The sequence below is a fragment of the Carcharhinus amblyrhynchos genome, chromosome 7 (genome assembly GCF_965287045.1).
Source record: "Carcharhinus amblyrhynchos chromosome 7, sCarAmb.v2.hapA, whole genome shotgun sequence".
NCBI classification, from domain to species: Eukaryota; Metazoa; Chordata; class Chondrichthyes; order Carcharhiniformes; family Carcharhinidae; genus Carcharhinus; species Carcharhinus amblyrhynchos.
In genome coordinates this window covers 125,510,515-125,532,045 of record NC_137330.1, presented here as the reverse complement: position 1 = coordinate 125,532,045, position 21,531 = coordinate 125,510,515, and the positions used below count along the sequence as shown (strand labels likewise).

The following is a 21,531-nucleotide window of genomic DNA, read 5'->3' as shown; positions in this document are numbered from 1 at the left end:
TACAGGGCGAAAAGCTGCAGCATGCTACGGTGCAGAGGGACCTGAGGGTCCTTGTGCATGAGTCGCAAAAACCCTTCATAGCGAGGGGGATTGAATATAAAAGTGGGGAGGTCTTGCTGCAACTGTACAGGACACTGGTGAGGCCGCAGCTGGAGTACTGTGTGCAGTTTTGGTCGCCGCACTTGCGCGAGGATATTTTGGCCTTGGAGGGAGTGCAGAGGAGGTTCACTAGGCTGATACCAGAGTTGAGGGGGTTGAGCTGTGAAGGGAGGCTGAATAGACTGGGCTTGTACTCATTAGAGTTTAGAAGGATGAGGGGGGATCTTATTGAGACGTATAAGATGATGAAAGGGATGGATAGGGTAGAGGTGGAGAGGTTCTTCCCGCTCAGAAAGGACAGCAGGACTAGAGGGCACAGCCTCAAGATAAGGGGGGGCAGTTTAGAACAGAGTTGAGGAGGAACTTCTTCACTCAAAGGGTGGTGAATCTCTGGAATTCTCTGCCCGTTGAAGTGGTGGAGGCTACCTCGCTAAACATATTTAAGACGCGGGTAGATAGGTTTTTGGTAGGCAAGGGGATTAAGGGTTATGGGGAGAAAGTGGGAAAGTAGAACTGAGCCACTTCAGATCAGCCATGACCTTATTGAACAGTGGGGCAGGCTCGAAGGTCTAGATGGTCTACTCCTGCTCCTATTTCTTATGTTCTTATGAGTTTGGACATGAATTTCACAGGAATAATAATGTTGAAGACTGAGCTGTAGTCCATAAACAAGAGTCTGACAAAGATGTCTTTGTTGTCCAGATGTTCCAGGTTTGAGACTGTGGAGAAGGCGTCTGCTGTGGACCTCTTGTGTGGAAGGTGAACTGTACTGGATCCGGGCAATCTGGGGGGCCAGAATTGATTTGTGTTCAACCTTTTGGTCGCCTTTGCAGATGTTAGAGCCACCGGACAATAGTCATTAAGGCACACTGCTTGGCTTTTCTTTGGTACTGGGATGATGGTCATCATCAGGTAACAGCCTCAGATTGTTGTAAAGACAAGTTGAAGATGTCTGTGAATACCCCTGCCATCTGATTTGCACAGGATCTAAGTGCTCATCCAAGCATCCCATCCGGGCCAGTCTCTTTCTGTAGATTGTCCTTTGAGAAGACTGCTCTGACATCTGCAATGGTGACCTTGGATATAGGTTTATTCAAGGCTTGCAGGGTGGAGGGCATGTTCTTACTGACCCCCTGCTCAAAACGGGCATAGAATGTATTGAGTTCATCAGGGAGAGGTGTATTGGAGCCAACGATTTTACATGCCTTCACCTTGTCACCTGTTATGTCTTGCAGATCTTGCCATAGTCGGCTGGGGTTAGTGTGACTAGCCTGGGACTCTAGTTTGGTCCATTACTGTCTTTCGGCATCTTTGATGGAACTCCTTAGATTATGTCTGGCTTTCTTGTATAGGTCAGGGTCACCTGACTTGAATGCCTCAGACCTAGACTTCAGCAAGCAGTGAATATCTCTGTTCATCCAAACACACGGATTTGCTTCTTTGGCACACAGTCTTCAATACTCTTACTAATGAAGTCAATTACTGTAGTGACGTACTCGTTCAGGCTGGTGGCAGAGTTTTTAAATACTGACCAGTCTGCAAACTCTAAGCAGTCCTGGAGGAGATCATCTGATTCCTCAGACCCAACACTAAGGGTCAATTTGGCATGTCCAATCAATTTAGCCCACACATTTTTGAACTGTGGAAGGAAATCGGAGAACATGGAGTAAAGTCACATGGGGAGAATGTGCAAACTCCACACAGACAGTCACCCAAATCCGGAATTAAATCCAGGTCCCCTGCCACTGTGAAGCAGCAGTGCTAACCACTATGTTGCCATGCCATCCTTGGGGATAGGAAAAAAAAGATTTTCTCACAGTTTCAGAATTGTGAATTGTGTTGTAATTGAAAATCCACTGGTACAGGCCAAAGAGGCAGAAAAAGAAGAAAACCATAACCTGAAGCTAAAATTAGAAGACTCTGGAAAGAATTTTGAGTGTATCATTTTGCAACATAAGCTGAATTTAGGCTACCTCACAGAGGAAAAATGGCCAGTTAACAAGAGCAGGGACAGGAATAAAGTGAACTTTCTGGATCAGCCTAAACAAACGCGTTAAGTTGAGAAAGCACACAAAGGGGCAGGTTCTCTTTGACAAAGTCTGTGAGCAGTTCAATCTCCTAAAAGGATTGCTTTGGTTTAACATTCTGGGACCCTGAAAATCAAAAGAACTGGTTGGTTTCAGCGAAGAAAAAGAAAGCAACTCTGAAGTGGTTTATGCCAGTTTGAATTCAATGTAAAGTTTTATTCTCTGGATCCTGCCCAACTCTCTGAGGACGTCACCAGAATTATGTTTACAATTATAATAATGGAATTAAAGGACTGAAAACAGAAGGAGGTCTCTGAAAAGAAAGAGGAAGCAGTTGACCAAAAGCAGAGTGTCAAGAAAAGCAAGAGGAAAGAACATGATTGCTGATGCTTTATCATGATTTGGCACAGAAGTTAGCACTGCTGTTTCACAGTGCTAGGGACCCAGGTTCGATTCCCGGCTTCGGTCTGTGTGGAATTTGTACATTTTCCTTACATTTGCGTGGATTTCCCCAGGTGCTCAGGAATCCCACAATTCAAAGATGTGTGGGTTAAGTTGATTGGCCATGATAAATTGACCCTAGCGTCAGAGAATTAGCAGGTTAAATATCGAGGGTCACAGGATGAGATTGTGGTCGGTGCAGACTTGATAGGACGAATGGCCTCTTTCTGCACTGTAGGGATTCTATGAAATTGAAATTAAATTGAGTGAGGAGAATTTGATAAAAATGCTAGATAGAAGGAAAACTCACAGTGTGTCATGTGAATATGCTTAAAAGATATTTTGATATGGGAGGAAAACAGAAGCAGGATATTTTACTCATTATAACTCAGAGTGAAGAAGCAAATCCAGATAACTCTGAATTTGATAATCCTCCAGTTAAATTAGGATATGAGGAAGTTATCAGAAATTGGGATAAATTATCAAGTTACCTTCCAGAGAAACATCGAAATGACCTGACAGAATTATTAAAATCACATGAACAAAAATGTGTGAATAGATTAGGAATATAGAAATAAGAACATAAGAAATAGGAGCAGGAGTAGGCCATCTAGCCCTTCAAGCCTGCCCCACCATTCAATAAGATCATGGCTGATCTGAAGTAGATCAGTTCCACTTTCCCGCTTTCTCCCCATAACCCTTAGTTCCCTTGTCTGTCAAAAACCTATCTACCCGTGACTTAAATATATTTAGCAAGGTAGCCTCCACCACTTCAATGGGCAGAGAATTCCAGAGATTCACCACCCTTTGAGTGAAGAAGTTCCCCCTCAACTCCATTCTAAACTGCGTCCCCCTTATCTTGAGGCTGTGCCCTCTAGTCCTGCTGTCCTTTCTGAGCGGGAAGAATCTCTCTACCTCTACCCTATCCATCCCTTTCATTATCTCATACGTCTCTATAAGATCCCCCCTCATCCTTCTAATCTCCAATGAGTACAGACCCAGTCTATTTAGTCTCTCTTCATAGTCCAACCCCTTCATCTCCAGTATCAGCCTAGTGAACCTCCTCTGCACTCCCTCCAAGGCCAAAATATCCTTGCGCAAGTGCGGCGACCAAAACTACACACAGTACTCCAGCTGCAGCCTCACCAGTGCCCTGTACAGTTGCAGCAAGACCTCCCTGCTTTCATATTCTATCCCCCTCGCTATAAAGGCCAGCATTCCATTTGCCTTCTTGATCACCTGCTGCACCTGCAGACTGTGTTTTTGCGACTCATGCACAAGGACCCCCAGGTCCCTCTGCACCGTAGCATGGTACAGCTTTTCGCCCTTTAAATAGTAATCCCTCCTACTATTGGATGCATAATATTGGAATTAGGAACAAGTGTAGGCAATTCAGCCATTCGATCCTATTCTGCCATTCTACATGATCATGGCTGATGACCAGTTCATCCTAACTCCACTTCTCTGCCTTTTCTCCATAGCCCTTTATCCCACTTTTGATCAAATACTCACCTGTTCCTTTCTTGAATCCATTGATTGATTCTGCATCCACTGCACTCTGAGGCAGTGAGTTCAATAGATTCACAACCCTCTATGAGCCGCTTCTTTATCTCTTATGTCTTTCCCCCTCTTACTCTACAACTATGACCTCTTGTCCTAGACTCTGCTGGAAGGAGGGAATATTTAGCTATCATTTATTTGATCAATCCCGTTGAGTATTTTATATACCTTAATGAAATCCCCCCTCATTCTTCAGTACTCCAGCGAGTACAAGCCCAAGCTACTCAACCGCTCCTTATACGACAGGCCCTTCAAAACTGGAAGCAATCTAGTGAACCTCTTCTGAACTGTCTCCAGTACCACCATATCTTTCCCAAAGAAGGTGACAAAAATTGAACACAATACTCTATACAAAATGTAACAACATTTCTGTACTTTTATTCTCTAGACCCTTTGCAATAAATGCCAAGATTCAATTTGCCTTCTTTATAACGTTCTGCACCTGCATACCCACTTTCTGAGATTCATGCACAAGAACACCCAGATCCCTCTGCACAGATGCTTTTGAATCTGTTTCCCATTTAAATAGTAATTTTCCCTTTTATTTTTCTGGCTAAAATGGATAACTTCACATTTCATAGAATCATAGAATCTCCATAGTGCAGAAGGAGCTATTCAGGCCATCAAGTCTGTACTGACAACAATCTCAACCAGATCCAATCCTCATAACTCCACATATTTACCCAATTCATCCCTCTAACTATGCATCCCAGAGCATCAAGGGCAATTTAGCATGGCCAATCAACCAAACCTGCACAGCTTTGAACTGTGGCAGGAAACCAGATCACCAGAGGAAACCCACGTACGGGGAGAATGTGCAAACTCCACACAGACAGTGACCCAAGCCAGAAATTTAACCCAGATCCCAAGAAATGTGAGGCAGCAGTGCTAATCATTGTGCCACCATGCCATCCTTATCCACATTAAACGCCATCTTGCAGATCCTGGCCCATTCTCCTATGCTGTCAATATCCATTTGTAAACTTTTAATCTCCTCATCATTGATTTCTGGATTACTAATGATATCAAGCAATATGGGAATAATGCTCAAAAGTGACATGGGATAGATGGGAAGCCATGATCTAATTGAATAAAGAATCAGGCATGAAGGACCTCCTCTTGTTTCTACATTTATATGTTCCTTCTTTTGGCTAATTCTCTTACTCCTGTTGGGATATCCAACCACATCCCTGCTCTTCCACAAGCCCCTCTCTCTTTTCTTATCCTTTATTGATACAGATGTCTTCAGCTAGGTCTGTGCTCTTATCATGTTCCCCATCTCTTTCTTAACCTGTGCTGCTGGTGTTTCCAGGCAGGTCTGTGCTCTTCCCCCGTACTCTCTGTCTCCTTTTCACACTCTCTATTTCCTATTTTTTGCTGCTATTGGTGTCTCCAGCCAAGAGGTGATGGTATAGACACCAGGGTTTGAAACCCCCTACAGAAGATGGTGGAATCTGAATTCAATTGAAAAATGTATGGAATTAAGAGTCACCTGATGACGACAAAAACCATTGTTGATTGTCAGAAAAACCCATTTGATTCATTCATGTCCTTTATAGAAGGAAATCAAATCTGCCAACCGCACCTAGCCTGTTCCACATGAGGCTCCAGAGCCAGAGCAATGTGGTTGAGTCTCAACTGCCCTCTGATCAAGGACAATTGGGGATGGGCAATAAATGCTGGCCAGTCAGCGGTGCCATATCCCACTGACTGAGTAAAAAGAATCACTGCTTTATTTGTATTCCCTCTCATGTATCCTTTGTTACAGCTGTTTGATCCAGTCATGTTCTTCCCCTGTGCACTCTCATTTTTATCTTTACAGCATCCTTCTTCATTGAAGTGAAGTGAAAGTCAAGGCCACATTCATCGAAGTGTGGCATCAAGGAGCCCTAGTAGGGGGCAAACTCTCTGCTGGTTGGAACCATGCCTGGCAAATTGGAAGTTGGTTGTAGTTGTGGTTCCAGAAGGTCAGTCACCTCAGCTCCAGAATATCTCTCAAGGTAGTGGCCCTACATCCAACCATCTTCAGCTGCTTCATCAATGACCTTCCCTCTGTCATAAGATCAGATGTTCAGCACCATTTGCGATACCTATATAGGCTTGGGCTGACAAGTGGCAAGCAACATTCACACCACACAAATGCCAGGCAATAGCCATCACCAATAAGAGACACTCTAACCACTGCCTCTTGACATTCAGTGCTGTTCCATCACTGAATCCATCAACATTCAAAATTTCACACTACTGTACTCTACAATATAGTTTTCTTCAAAGGGAAATTAATTTTAGTTTCCATTTTAATCAGAAGGTGTTTGGACTCCAGGCTGTCTACAATGTTTTTCCCTCTCTCCTTGGTATGAGAAATTTTGCTGGCTATTTGGAAGAAGTCTTTATTGCCTCTCTGGAGTGGAAATTTTGTCGTCAGTGGTTTGCTGGTTAAAAGCTAGAGGCCAGCAGTGGCTCTATCTCTACCTCGAGGTGTTCAGGGAGCCACAAGATACAGAAGCCAGAGTTTTAATTCTCCATCCAAAGCAGTAATTCACATCAGGCGTTGCAAAACTGAAAGATGCAGCATCACATGAACATGCGTATTTTCTGTGCTAAACCTGGGCTGGGTGTATGTTTGTAAGAAGGCTTGTTTGATTGGAACAGTACATTGAGCTATTAAGTTTTATAAATATCACATTTTTTTTATTTGTAATTGGTAAAAGTTCTTGCTAATTTTCTTTCTATGTATAATCTGTATTCTTAAATAAACTTTGTTTGATAAAAGCTCCTTCGTGGGTCATTTGAATTATACCTGGAGTGAAACATTTTGTGCTTATCAGTGCCAAAATTCAAAGTGCAAAACTTATGATCGATGCTGACTTCATAAAACACTTTGGAGTTTCTGACCCTGGATTATAACATTTTTTAGTCAAATGCCGATTCTCCTGCCCAATATTAGACTTTCCTGATTTCAAGGAAAATCCCCCCATAGTGTTGAATGAGTAGTACTCATTTTCTTTAGACTTGTGTACAATATAACGTTTTTAAAAGTCTTGACATTATTCTTTCAGTTAGTAAATGTGAACCTCAATTTCTTTTCAAAAGTTACTATCCCTCCAAGATCATAAAACAATCTCAGTCTTGAGTACATTTAGTGACTGAGCATCCATAGTCTGATGGAGTCGAGAATTCCAAATATTTACAATTCAGTGAGGATAATTGTCCTCTTTTCAGTGGTAAATGGACAACATATTAATCTTTAATCTATTATTCAGATTCCCCAGTCAGGAAAACAATCATCATAAAATATTTGCACAAATCCCCACCACTTCATATTTTAGCAAAATGAGAGTACCGAAAGCTATGAGTTCTTAAGGAAAGAAAGGTAAAACAGAAAGGGAATATTTAAGTAAAAAGAGGACAGTAAATTTATGTTAATAAGCTAACATTAGCTATGCACTACTGATGGAGTTTATTCTCCTTGACTCTGTTGTTACCTTTAAATCGAAAATTTGTTTCATGAATGTAGCATAGTCTGTATTGAACTCCTTCTTCCGAGGATCCAGAATGTCATAATGACTTTTTTTCAGATTTAGAAAAATATTCTGGAATTTGATTGCCAGAATCTCTATTCCTTCAATTGTAGAATTCTGCAATGCAGAAAACGTTTTCACTGCTTCGACCATTTCTATGATCTGCAAATTCAATTAAACATCCGTTAGATTCTCTATCTTTAGCACAATTTTATAAAAAATTCTTAAATTGCCATTTAAAAGATAAATAATTTCATTAATATCTTTTTCTTTGGCAGTAACAAGAAAATGTTACATGGTTAATTACATTTGCCACTGAATCTTGGACTTGGTTGTTTCACTTTCCACTCAGCATTCTGAAGAACATGGCTTACCCACCCCTTGTTGAGCTTTCTGTGTGATGAAAGAGTAGAACAGCCTGTGCCAGTTCTCCCCAGTTCCACCCGGTGAAAATCCAAAACAAACTAGCAGAAAGTTAATTTAGGAGTAAGTGATCAGGAAAATGTGTCAAAGCCCTTTGGACTTCCATCCATTGGTGATTATCCTATCCAGTTTGTTAAAACTCAAGAAGCATTCACCAGGATATTTCAGGATAGACAAAATAGACACATTCTAATGAGAAACAAATTCCAATCACCTGTGGTTAACGAAAAAGTTAAAGACAACCTGCTTCGCGTTTCACAGCAGCAAAGGCAGCCTGCGTTGGTCTGTGCAGGGATTGGCCTTGGAGGGAGTGCAGAGGAGGTTTACTAGGCTGATGCTGGAGTTGAGGGGGTTGAGCTATGAGGAGAGGCTGAATAAATTACGCTTGTACTCGTTAGAGTTTAGAAGAATGAGGGGAGATCTCATTGAGATGTATAAGATGATGAATGGGATGGATAGGATAGAGGTGGAGAGACTCTTCCTGGTCAGAAAGGATAGTAGGACTAGGGGGCACAGCCTCAAGATAAAGGGGGGGCGGTTTAGAACGGAGTTGAGGAGGAACTTCTTCACTCAAAGGGTGGTGAATCTCTGGAATTCTCTGCCCGTTGAAGTGGTGGAGGCTACCTTGCCAAATATTTTTAAGACGCGGGTTGATGGGTTTTTGATAAGAGAGGGGATTAAGGGTTATGGGGAGAGGGCGGGAATGTGGAACTGAGCCACGACAGATCAGCCATGACCTTATTGAATGGCGGGGCAGGCTCGAAGGGCTAGTTGGCCTACTCCTGCTCCTATTTCTTATGTTCTTATATGTTCTTACTCTGGTTCTGCTATTGCCAGCAGGGTTTCCTATTGAATCAACTCCTTGCCACCAGGAAATCTGTGGTAGGGAGTGCACTTGCATGAACGGCCAGAAAATTCTGGTCAGTATTTGTGCAAAAGTGAATGGCAGATCAAAAGATTGCAAAGGACATCAAATAAAATGATTGTTAAGGACGGAACAATAACAGTGCAAGAAAAAGCTTGTCAGTGATATAAAAATGGGCAGTAGGAGTTTCGATAGATATTTAATTAAGAAATTAGTTATTAAAGTGAGCATTGTTCTGATAGAAACTGCGTATTGGGAATTATTAATGGAAGTAAGGCTTTAGTAGCTTAATTAAACAGACATTTTGCATGTGCCTTCACTATAGAGGGCACATGTAATATCACAGCTGTAAATCAGGAAATAAAATGGATGGAGGAACTCAGGAAAATTACCATCACCAAGGAAGAAAATTGTTATGTATGTATGCAGGCTGACAAATCCCTGGTCTGTGATGGTCTTGAAAAAGTGGCTAATGATACTGTTGATGCATTGGTTTTAATTTTCCAAAATTAGCTAGGTTTGGAGAAGGTTCCATGAGAAGTGAAGATGAGAAAATGTAACTCACTTGTTCAAAAAAATGAGGGAGACAGAAACTACAGGCCAATTAGCCAACTATCTGTAAGAGGAAAAATGTTACAAGCCATTTTTAAAAATGTCATAGCAGGGCACTTAGAAAAATTCAAGGCAATCAGGCAGGGTCAACATGGTTGCAAAAGTCATGATGTGGAGTTGTCGGCGTTGGACTGGGGTAGGCACAGTAAGTAGTCTCACAACACCAGGTTAAAGTTCAACAGGTTTATTTGGTAGCACGAACTTTCAGGAATGCTGCTCCTTCATCAGGTGAGTGCAGGAAATCCTGTTGTGAAAGGGAAATCAGGTTTAACCAATATATTGGAGTTCTTTGGAGGATTCACATTGCTTTTGACTTGATTTGATTTGATTTATTATTGTCACGTGTATTAGTATACAGTGAAAAGTATTGTTTCTTGCATGGAAAACAGACAAAGCATACCATTCATAGAGAAGTAAAGGAGAAACTGCAGAAGGTAGTGTTACAGTTCTTGAGTCAATTGGTACGTGACCTCAGACTTTTGTATCTTTTTTCTGACAGAATAGCACAATTGTTAGCACAATTGTTAGCACAGCTGCTTCACAGCTCCAGGGACCTGGGTTTGATTCTCAGCTTGGGTCACTGCCTATGTGGAGTTTACACATTCTCCTCATGTCTGCCTGGATTTCCTCCGGGTGCTCCAATTTCCTCCCACAGTCCAAAGATGTGTGGGTTAGGTTCATTGGCCGTGTTTAAAATTGCCCCTTAGTGTCCTGAAATGTGTAGGTTAAAGGGATTAGTGGGTAAAATATGTAGGGATATGGGGGTAGGGCCTGGGTGGGATTGTGGTCAGTGCAGACTCGATGGGCTGAATGGCATCTCTCTGTTTTGTAGAGTTTCTAAGTTCTAAGTTTCTAAGATGGAAGAGACTATGTCCAGGGTGTGTGGGGTCTTTGGTATGCTGGCTGTTTTTCTGTAACAGCGGGAAGTGTAGACATGGTCAATGGGTGAGAGACTGGTTTGCGTGATGGATTGGGCTAACCTCAGGACCTTTTGTAGTTTATTGCAGTTTTGGGCAGAGCAGGAGCCATACCAAGCTGTGGTACAACCAGAAAGAATGTTTTCTTTGGTGCATCTGTAAAAGTTGGTGAGAGTCGTAGCTGACATAACAAATTTCTCTAGTCTTCTGAGAAAGTAGAGGCATTAGTGGGCTTTCTTAGCTATAGTGTCAGCATGGTGAGACCAAGACAGGTCGTTGGTGATCTGGACACCTAACAACTTGCAGCTCTCGACCATTGATGTAGACAGCGGCATGTTCTCCTCAATGCTTCCTGAAGTCGATGACAATCTCCTTCATTTTGTTGGTATTGAGGGAGACATTATTGTTGTTGCACCTATTCATCAGATTCTCTAGCTCATTCCTGTACTCTTCCTCTTCATTGTTTGAGATCCAGCCCACTACCGTGGTGTCATCAGCAAACTTGAAAATCGAGTTGGAGAGGAATTTAGCCACACAGTCATCGGTGTATAAGGAGTATAGTAGGGAGCTGAGGACACAGCCTTGTGGGTGTTGAGGGTGATTGTGGAGGAAGTGTTGTTGCCTATCCTTACTGATTGTGGTCTGTTGGTTAGGAAGTTCAGGATCCAGTCACAGAGGGAAGAGCCAAGGCCCAGTCCACGGAGCTTGAAGATGAGTTTCATAGCAAGAATAATAATCATTGAAGGTTGAGTTGTAGTCAATAAATAGGAGTCTGACATTGGTGTCTTTGTTATCTGGGTGTTTCAGGGTTGACTGCAGAGCCAGGAAGATGGCATCTGCTGTGGACCTGTCGTGGCAGTAGGTGAACTATAGGCAATCCAGGCAATCTGGGAGGCTGCAACTTATTCATACCATGACTAACCTTTCGAAGCACTTCGTAATGATGGATGTCAGAGCCACCAGACGATAGTCATTAAGGCACGCTGCTTGGTTTTTCTACTGGGATGATGGTTATCTTATTGAAGCAGATAGGGACCTCAGATTGTTATAAAGAGAGGTTGAAGATGTCTACAAATACCCCTGCCAGCTGATCCATGCAGGATCTAAATGTTCGTCTGGGTACCCCATCCAGATCAGTCACTTTTTCTGGATTGATCTTCGAGAAAGCTGCTCTGACATCCGCAGTGGTGACCCCAGGTGCAGATTCATCCAAGGCTTCTGGGGTGGAGGCATATTCTCGCTGACCTCTTTCTCATAGAATGCATTGAGCTAATAGGAAAGAGTGCATTGGAGCCGACAATTTTGCATGCCCTTGTCTTGTAGCCTGTTACGTCTTGCAGACCTGGCCATAGTTGGCGGGGGTCCGTGTGGGTAACCTGGAACTCCAGCTTGGTCTGGCACTGTCTTTTGGCATCTTTGATAGATCATATCTGGCTTTCTTATCCAGGTCAGGATGGTCCATTGAAGTGGTGGAGGCTACCTCGTTGAATATATTTAAGTCACGGGTACATAGATTTCTGATAGACAAGGGAATTAAGGGTTATGGGGAGAAAGCGGGAAAGTGGAACTGGTCCACTTCAGATCAGCCATGATCTTATTGAATGGCAGGGCAGGCTCGAAGGGCTAGATGGCCTACTTCTGCTCCTATTTCTTATGTTCTTTCTTATGTCTGACTTGAACACAGTAAGAAGTCTCACAACACCAGGCTAAAGTCCAATAGGTTAGGTTCCACAGGCTTTCAGAGCACTGCCCCTTCATCAGGTGAGTGGGAGTTGTGTTCACAAACAGGGAATATATAAACACAAACTCAATTTACACAATAATGGTTGGAATGTGAATCTTTACAGGTAATCAAGTCTTAAAAGTATAAGACAATGTGAGTGGAAAGAGGACCAAGCACAAGTAAAAGAGGTGTATATTGTCTCCAGGAAAGGATGCCCCAGTGGTACACTGGGGAGACCATGCAGACGCTTCGACAAAGGATGAATGAATACCGTCTACAATCATCAGGCAGGAGTGTTTCCTTCTTGTCGGGGAACACTTCAGCAGTCATGGGCATTCAGCCTCTGATCTTCGGGTAAGCATTCTCCAAGGCAGTCGTCACGACACACAACGCAGAATCGCTGAGCAAAAGCTGATAGCCAAGTTCTGCACTGCATGAGCACAGTCTCAATTGGGATCTTGGGTTCATGTCACACTATCTGTCACCCCCACAAATGCACTGTTGGTGAATACAACTCCCACTCACATGATGAAAGGGCAGTGCTCTGAAAGCTTGTGCTGTCACATAAACCTGGACTTTAACCTGGTGCTGTGAGACTTCTTACTGTGCTTACCCCAGTCCAATGCCAGCATCTCCACATCATGACTTGAACACCTCAGACCTGGACTTCAGCAAGCAGTGGATATTCCCATTCATTCATGGTTTTCAGTTGGGAAACACGCGGATTTGCATCTTTGGCACATAGTCTTCTGCACGCTGATTACTGAAGCCAGTTACTGCAGTGACATACTTGTTCAGGCTGGTCACAGAGTTTTTAAATTTTGACCAGTCCACTGACTCTAAGCAGTCCCGAAGGAGATCATCTGATTCCTCAGACCAACATTGCATGACTTTCTTTGATGGATTCTCCCACTTCAGTTTTTGCTTGTAAGCCAGGAGCGGGAGCACTTTCTTGGGATTCTCCCACTTCAGTTTTTGCTTGTAAGCCAGGAGCAGGAGTACATTCTTGAGGTCCGATTTGTCAAAGTGTGTGCGAGCATGTTTGATATTTGTGCAGCAGTGCTCTAGGATGTTTGGGCTTCTGGTGAAACAGGAGACACACTGGTGGTAACTTGCTCTTGAGCTGGCCTGTTTGAAGTCCCCGATCATGACGAACAAAGCCTTGGGATGTTTCGTCTCAAGGATATTTGTGACAGTGTATATTTCATCAAGCGCGATCTTCACATCCGCATGGGGTGGGATGTAAACTGCCATCAGGATAATGGAAGTGAACTTCATTAGATGGAGTTTAATGTGGATAAGGATGGCACAGTGGCACAGTGTTAGCATTGCTCCCTCACAGCGCCAGGGACCCGGGTTTGATTCCCAGCTTGGGTGATGTCAGTGTGGAGTTTGCACATTCTGCCCTTGTCTGCATGGGTTTCCTCTGGTTGCTCCAGTTTTCTTCCAGAGTCCAAAGATGTGCCGGTAAGGTTGATTGGCCATGCTAAATTGACCGTAGTGTCAGAGGGATTAGCAGGGTAAATATGTGAGGTTACAGGAATAGGGACGAGTGGGATTGTGGTCAGTCAGACTCAATGGGCCAAAAGGCCTCTTTTTGCAGTGTTGGGAATCTATGATTTAATGCAGAAATTAGGAGAAATTATTTCTCTCAGAGGGCTGTAAGTCACTGGAACTCTCTTCCTCAAAAGACAATGGAAAGAGAAACTGAATATCTTTATGGCATAGCTAGAAAGATTGTTGATTAACAAGGAGATTAAAGGTTATCGGGGTATGGCAGGAATGTAAGTAGGTCAGCTATGATCTGATTGAATGGTGGAGCTGGCTCAATGGGCAGAGTGACCTACTCCTGCTCTTAATTTGTATGCTCGTAACTGGAGCCACAATTAAATGAAGGGTAGGAGGAAGAGAAATTGCGTGCAAGTGGTGGGATAGGGGAAGAAAAAATATACATGAGGGGTGAGGGAAAGGGAGTATATGCAGGGGAGAGGTAAGAGAGAATATGCAAGGGGTGGGGAACATAAGAACATAAGAACATAAGAAATAGGAGCAGGAGTAGGCCATCTAACCCTTCGAGCCTGCGTCGCCATTCAATAAGATCATGGCTGATCTGAAGTGGCTCAGTTCCACTTTCCCGCTTTCTCCCCATAACCCTTAATTCCCTTGCCTACCAAAAACCTATCTACCTGCGTCTTAAATATATTTAGCAAGGTAGCCTCCACCACTTCAACGGGCAGAGAATTCCAGAGATTCACCACTCTTTGAGTGAAGAAGTTCCTCCTCAACTCCATTCTAAACTGTCCCCCCCTTATCTTGAGGCTGTACCCTCTAGTCCTGCTATCCTGTCTAAGCGGGAAGAATCTCTCTACCTCTACCCTATCCATCCCCTTCATTATCTTATACGTCTCTATCAGATCCCCTCTCATCCTTCTAAACTCCAACGAGTACAGACCCAATCTATTCAGCCTCTCTTCATTGCTCAACCCCCTCATCTCCGGTATCAGCCTAGTGAACCTCCTCTGCACTCCTTCCAAGGCCAAAATATCCTTGCACAAGTGCAGCGACCAAAACTGCACACAGTACTCCAGCTGCGGCCTCACCAGTGCCCTGTACAGTTGCAGCAAGACCTCCCTGCTTTTATATTCTTTCCCCCTCGCTCTTAAGGCCAACATCCCATTTGCCTTCTTGATCACCTGCTGCACCTGCAGACTGGGTTTTTGCGACTAATGCACAATTTCCCTTTGCCCCGTAGCATGCTGCAGCTTTTCACCCTTTCAATAGTAATCCCTCCTACTATTATTTCTGCCAAAGTGGATAACCTCACACTTGCTAACATTGTACTTCATCTGCCAGGTCCTCGCCCACTCGCTCAGCCTATCCAGATCCCTCTGCAGACTTTCCACACCCTCTGCATAATTTGCTTTTCCACTCATCTTTGTGTCATCAGCAAATTTCGTCACCCTACACTCAGCCCCCTCCTCCAGATCATCTATATAAATGGTAAGTACTTGAGGCCCCAGCACCAATCCCTGCGGCACTCCACTAGTCACCAACCGCCAATCAGAATAGCACCCATTGATACCAACTCTGTGCCTCCTATGAGACAACCAATTCTCTATCCACGCTAACACCTTACCCCCAACTCCATGCCCCCTAACCTTCTGAAGCAACCTTTTGTGCGGCACCTTATCAAACTCCTTCTGAAAATCGAGAAACACCACATCATCCGGTTCCCCTCTGTCTACCGCACTAGACACATCCTCATAGAAATCCAATAAATTCGTCAGACACAACTTCCCCTTAACGAATCCGTGCTGCGTCTGCTCTATCAAACAATTCTTCTCAAGGTGCCTCATTATTTCTTCTTTGTTGACGGATTCAAGCATTTTTCCTACAACAGGCGTTAAACTAATCGGCCTATAATTCCCTGCCTTTTGCCTGCTACCCTTTTTAAACAGCGGCGTAACATTAGCCGTTTTCCAATCTTCTGGCACTTCCCCGGAATCCAGTGAGGTTTGGAAAATAATCACAAAGGCATCTACTATGACCTCTGCCATTTCCTTCAGAACCCTGGGATGCATTCTATCCGGTCCTGGGGACTTGTCCACCATCAGTCCCACTAGTCGATCAAGCACTACCTCTCGAGTGACAGTAATCGCATTCAGGCCCTCAACTCCTACCAGCCTTCTATCTTTAATACTCGGCAAACTATTCTTGCCCTCCTCCGTGAAGACCGAGGCAAAAAACTTATTTCAGGCCTCAGCCATTTCCTCATCCCCTCAGCACGAGACAGCACGAGCGAGGGTGGGGAGCAAGAATGAATACGTGCAAGGGGTAGGCGTCAGCCTTCAGATTCCTGTTATGGGGGGCATGGAGTTGGGGGTAAGGTGTTAGCGTGGATAGGGGATTGGTTGTCTAATAGGAGAAAGTCTGACAACACCAGGTTTTAGTCCAACCGATTTATTTGATAGTAAACTCACAAGCTTTCGAGGGGACACCCTCTTCGTCAGGTGAATGGAGAGTTCTGGCCTCGGACAGAGCATATAAAGCACAGACAGTTTCTAATCAGTAATCTCTAGACTGTCTGTGCTTTATATGCTCTGTCCGAGGCCAGAACTCTCCATTCACCTGACGAACAGGGAGTCCCCTCGAACGCTTGTGAGTTTACTATCAGATAAATCGGTTGGACTAAAACCTGGTGTTGTCAGACTTTTTACTGTGTTTACCCCAGTCCAACACTGGCACATCCACATCATGTCTAATAGGAGGCAGAGAGTTGGTATCAATGGGTGCTATTCTGATTGGTGGTTGGTGACCAGTGGAGTGCCGCAGGGATTGGTGCTGGGGCCTCAGCTATTTATCATTTATATAGATGATCTGGAGGAGCGGGCTGAGTGTAGGGTGACGAAATTTGCTGATGACACAAAGATGAGTGGAAAAGCAAATTATGCAGAGGGTGTGGAAAGTCTGCAGAGGGATCTGGATAGGCTGAGCGAGTGGGCAAGGACCTGGCAGATGAAGTACAATGTTAGCAAGTGTGAGGTTATCCACTTTGGCAGAAATAATAGTAGGAGGGATTACTATTTAAAGGGTGAAAAGCTGCAGCATGCTACGGTGCAGAGGGACCTGGGGGTCCTTGTGCATTAGTCGCAAAAACCCAGTCTGCAGGTGCAGCAGGTGATCAAGAAGGCGAATGGGATGCTGGCCGTTATAGCGAGGGGGATAGAATATAAAAGTAGGGAGGTCTTGCTGCAACTGTATAGGGCACTGGTGAGGCCGCAGCTGGAGTAGTGTGTGCAGTTTTGGTCACCGCACTTGCGCAAGGATATTTTGGCCTTGGAAGGAGTGCAGAGGAGGTTCACTAGGCTGATACCGGAGATGAGGGGGTTAGACTATGAAGGGAGATTAAATACACTGGGTCTGTACTCGTTGGAGTTTAGAAGGATGAGGGGGGATCTTATAGAGACGTATAAGATAATGAAAGGGATGGATAGGGTAGAGGTAGAGAGATTCTTCCCGCTCAGAAAGGACAGCAGGACTAGAGGGCACAGCCTCAAGATAAGTGGGGGGGGGGCACAGTTTAGAACGGAGTTGAGGAGGAACTTCTTCACTCAAAGAGTGGTGAATCTCTGGAATTCTCTGCCCGCTGAAGTGGTGGAGGCTACCTCGCTAAATATATTTAAGACGCAGGTAGATAGGTTTTTGGTAGGCAAGGGGATTAAGGGTTATGGGGAGAAAGCGGGAAAGTGGAATTGAGCCACTTCAAATCAGCCATGATCTTATTGAATGGCGGGGCAGGCTTGAAGGGCTAGATGGCCTACTCCTGCTCCTATTTCTTATGTTCTTATGTTCTTATTATTATTGCTACTCCTCCTTTTCTTCCAAATCTTCCTTCATCCAAATTCTAAGGGTAATATTGTCAGCCAAGATAATGTTTACTAGAGGTAAGTAAGAGAAAGATGATTGAAGGAATGATCTGAAAGATAGGCTCTCTTGACAATACAAATTGCCCAAAAGAAAAATTCTGTCAACTAATTTGCAGGTGATTATCCCTGTAGAGACTATTGGCGTGCTTCTGGCAGACAAATCCGCTAAGTCTTACTCCTGGTGGCATACATTCATGAGGCCCCACTTGTCCCACTGAGGCAGATACCTCAGATAACTTAAAAATCTATTAAGTTAGGATGGTGGTGGAGAATTCATTAGGCAGCATGGTGACACTGTGGTTAGCACTGCTGCCTCACAGCATCAGGGACCCAGGTTCAATTCTGGCCTTGGATCACTGTAGAGGTTGCACATTCTCCCCATATCTGCATGAGTTTCCTCCCACTGTCCAAAGATGTGTGGGTTAGGTTGATTGGCCGTGCTAAATTGCACTTCGTGTCAGGGGGACAAACGGAGTAAATATGTGTGCTTACAGAGATAGGGCCTGGGTGGGATTGTTGTCAGTGCAGACTCGATGGGCTGAATGGCTTCCTTTTGCACTGAAGGTATTCTATGATTCTATGAAAACAATGATAATTTCTCTACTTCAGATTTAAAGATCCATTGGTCACATTATTGTTGAGTGCAATGAGCTAAAATCATTCCAATTAAACCAGAAATTTGTCATCATTTACAGCCTTTTCTTATCACTTTAAAAAATGTTTTAATGATCCCACATGTGAATATGATCACAAAATGTTAATTCTGAAATGAGTTGATAATGTATAGTATTTAGACAAAAATGGGTTTAACTATATAACAGTATTAGTCATTGTAAAAAATAAGTGTACATAAATTTATCTGCTGAATGATACTGGACTCTTCAGAAATGTATTGCTATCATGTTTCTTGTAACGGTATGTTTAAAATTCAGCTCCATTTTTTTCACTGTGCTGATTTGTCTACCTCAGGCAGCTCACATGGGAGAATGCAGGCTATGATTGATTTTAGAATCATAAAATCCAACAGCGCAGAAGGAGGCCATTTGACCCATCAAGTCTGCACTGATTCTCCAAAAGAGAATCTTACTATCCCTGTAATCCCACCTATTTATCCTGCTAATACCCCTAACCTACACATCGTTGGATAATAAGGAGTAATTTAACATGGCCAATCCACCTAACCTGCACATCTTGGACTATGGAAGGAAACCAGAGCACCCCAAGGAAACCCATGCAGACAAGAGGAGATAGTGCAAACTCCACACAGACAGTCACCCAAGGCCAGAATTGAACCTGAGTCCCTGGCACAGTGAGGCAGCAGTGCCAACTACTGAATCACAGTGCTGCTAGGAATGTGATTGCTTTAAATTGTGGCAATTCATTTTGGTTTATTCCTTGGAGTTTTAAGTAGAGTTTTGATTAATTGATAGGTAGGTTGATTGATAGAGACAGTCGTGTGTTAGTATGGTAGAACTTCAGTTAAAGAAAAGAAAAGATTTTGCCTGGTTCTGAAAGAAGTAAAAGATATCTTTTGATCATTCTCTTTTGCTGGAGGCTGCTGCTTGAAGCTGTTGGAAACAGAAACATACAAAATAGATGCAGGAGTAGACCATTGGCTGGTCATGCACTTCAGTATCCCACTCCCACTTTCTCTCCATGCCCCATGACCCCTTTAGTCAAAAGGGCTATGTCTAGCTCCCTCTTGAACATATCTAATGAATTGGTCCCAGTAGCTTTCTGTGATAGAGAATTTATAAGTTCACAACTCTCTCAGTGAAGAAGTCCACTCTTATCTCAATCCTGAATGCTTACTACTTAATCTTCGACTGTGACCTCCCCAGTTCTGCACTTTTCCAACAATGGGAACATTCTTCCCACATCGAGCCTGTCCAGTTCGATCAGAATTTTATATGTTTCTGTGAGATCCCCTTCTAAATTCCACTGAGTACAAGCCAGTTGATCCATTCCCTCTTTATATGTCAGACCTGCCATTCAAAGAATCAGTCTGGCGAACCTTTCCTAAACGTCCTTCCTCAGACTAGAAGACCAAATCTGCACACAATAAATACTTTGGTTCTATCTTCACAAAAGAGGACACAAATCAAATGCCAGAAATGTTGAAGAATGTAAGATTTAGTGAGAAGGAAGAACTGAGGTAGATCAATATTAGTAGAGAAATGGTGCTGGGAAAATTGATGGAATTGAAGGTGAATAAATCCCTAGGGCCTAATACTCTACATCCCAAAGTACTCAAGGAAGTAGCTCTAGAAATAGTCGATGCATTGGTGGTCATCTTCCAGGATTCTATAGACCCTCAAACAGTCCCTGCAGGTTGGAGAGCAGCTAATGTCATTCCAATATTCAGAAAGGGAGGTAGAAAGAAAACAAGGAATTATAAACCAGTAAGCTTAATGTTGATAGTAGGGAAAATTCTCAAAGCCATTATTAAGGACTTCATAGCAGAGCATTTAGAAAGCAGTGGCAGGATCAGACAGAGTCAGCATGGATTTATGAAGAGGAAATCATGCTTGACAAACCTTTTGAAATTCTTTGAAGATATAACTAGTAGAGTTGACAAGGGGGAGCCAGTCAATGTGGTATATTTGGACTTTCAGAAAGCATTTGACAAAGTCCCGCACAAGAGATTATTGTGCAAGATTAAAGTGCATGGGATTGGGAGAAGTGTACTGAGATGGATAGAAAACTGGTTGGCAGAGAGGAAATAAAGGGCAGAATTTTACTAGCACGTCGACCCAAGTTTCGCACGATCCTGCCCGAGGCCAACAGATAATGCTGTTCTCTGAGAACATAAGAACATAAGAAATACGAGCAGGAGTAGGCCATCTAGCCCTTCGAGCCTGCCCCGCCATTCAATAAGATCGTGGCTGATCTGTCTTGGCTCAGTTCCACATTCCCGCCCTTTCCCCATAACCCTTAAACCCCTCTCTCATCAAAAACCCATCAACACGCGTCTTAAAAATATTTAGCGAGGCAGCCTCCACCACTTCAACGGGCAGAGAATTCCAGAGATTCACCACCCTTTGAGTGAAGAAGTTCCTCCTCAACTCTGTTCTAAACCGCCCCCCCTTTATCTTGAGGCTATGCCCCCTAGTCCTACTATCCTTTCTGAGTGGGAAGAGTCTCTCCACCTCTATCCTATCCATCCCATTCATCATCTTATACGTCTCAATGAGATCTCCCCTCATTCTTCTAAACTCTAACGAGTACAAGCCTAATCTATTCAGCCTCTCCTCATAGCTCAACCCCCTCAACTCCGGCATCAGCCTAGTAAACCTCCTCTGCACTCCCTCCAAGGCTAAAATATCCTTGCGTAAGTACGGCGCCCAAAACCGCACACAGTACTCCAGCTGCGGCCTCACCAATGCCCTATACAGCCGCAGCACGACCTCCCTACTTTTATATTCAATCCCCCTCGCGATGAAGGCCAGCATCCCATTCGCCTTCCTGACCACCTGCTGCACCTGCAAGCTGGGTTTTTGTGACTCATGCACAAGGACCCCGAGGTCCCTCTGCACCGTCGCCTGCTGCAGTTTTTCTCCACGTAAGTAATAATCCTTCCTACCATTATTCCTACCAAAGTGGACAACCTCGCACTTGCCAACATTAAATTCCATTTGCCATTTCCTGGCCCACTCGCCCAGCCGATCTAGATCCTTCTGTAGATTCTCCCCACCCTCCGCACAATTTGCCTTTCCACCAATTTTGGTGTCATCAGCAAATTTCGACACCCTACCCTCGGTTCCCTCCTCCAGATCATCTATATAAATGGTAAATAGCTGAGGCCCCAGCACCGACCCCTGGGGCACTCCACTAGTCACCATCCGCCAATCCGAATAGCACCCATTGACCCCCACTCTCTGCCTCCTATTTGACAACCAGTCCTCTATCCACGCTAA

At 43.9% G+C, this 21,531-nt stretch overlaps 1 protein-coding gene across 1 annotated transcript in view; it reads right to left on the bottom strand.

Annotated features, from left to right (window-relative positions):
• Positions 1–21,531, bottom strand: part of LOC145345623 (dynein axonemal heavy chain 8-like) — a 1,557,438-nt gene that overhangs the window by 1,311,947 nt on the left and 223,960 nt on the right. Inside the window, exon 16 of the mRNA XM_080193457.1 lies at positions 7,613–7,810. Within this exon, the coding sequence (XP_080049583.1) occupies positions 7,613–7,810 (198 nt within the window). The remainder of the gene's footprint in view (positions 1–7,612; positions 7,811–21,531) is intronic.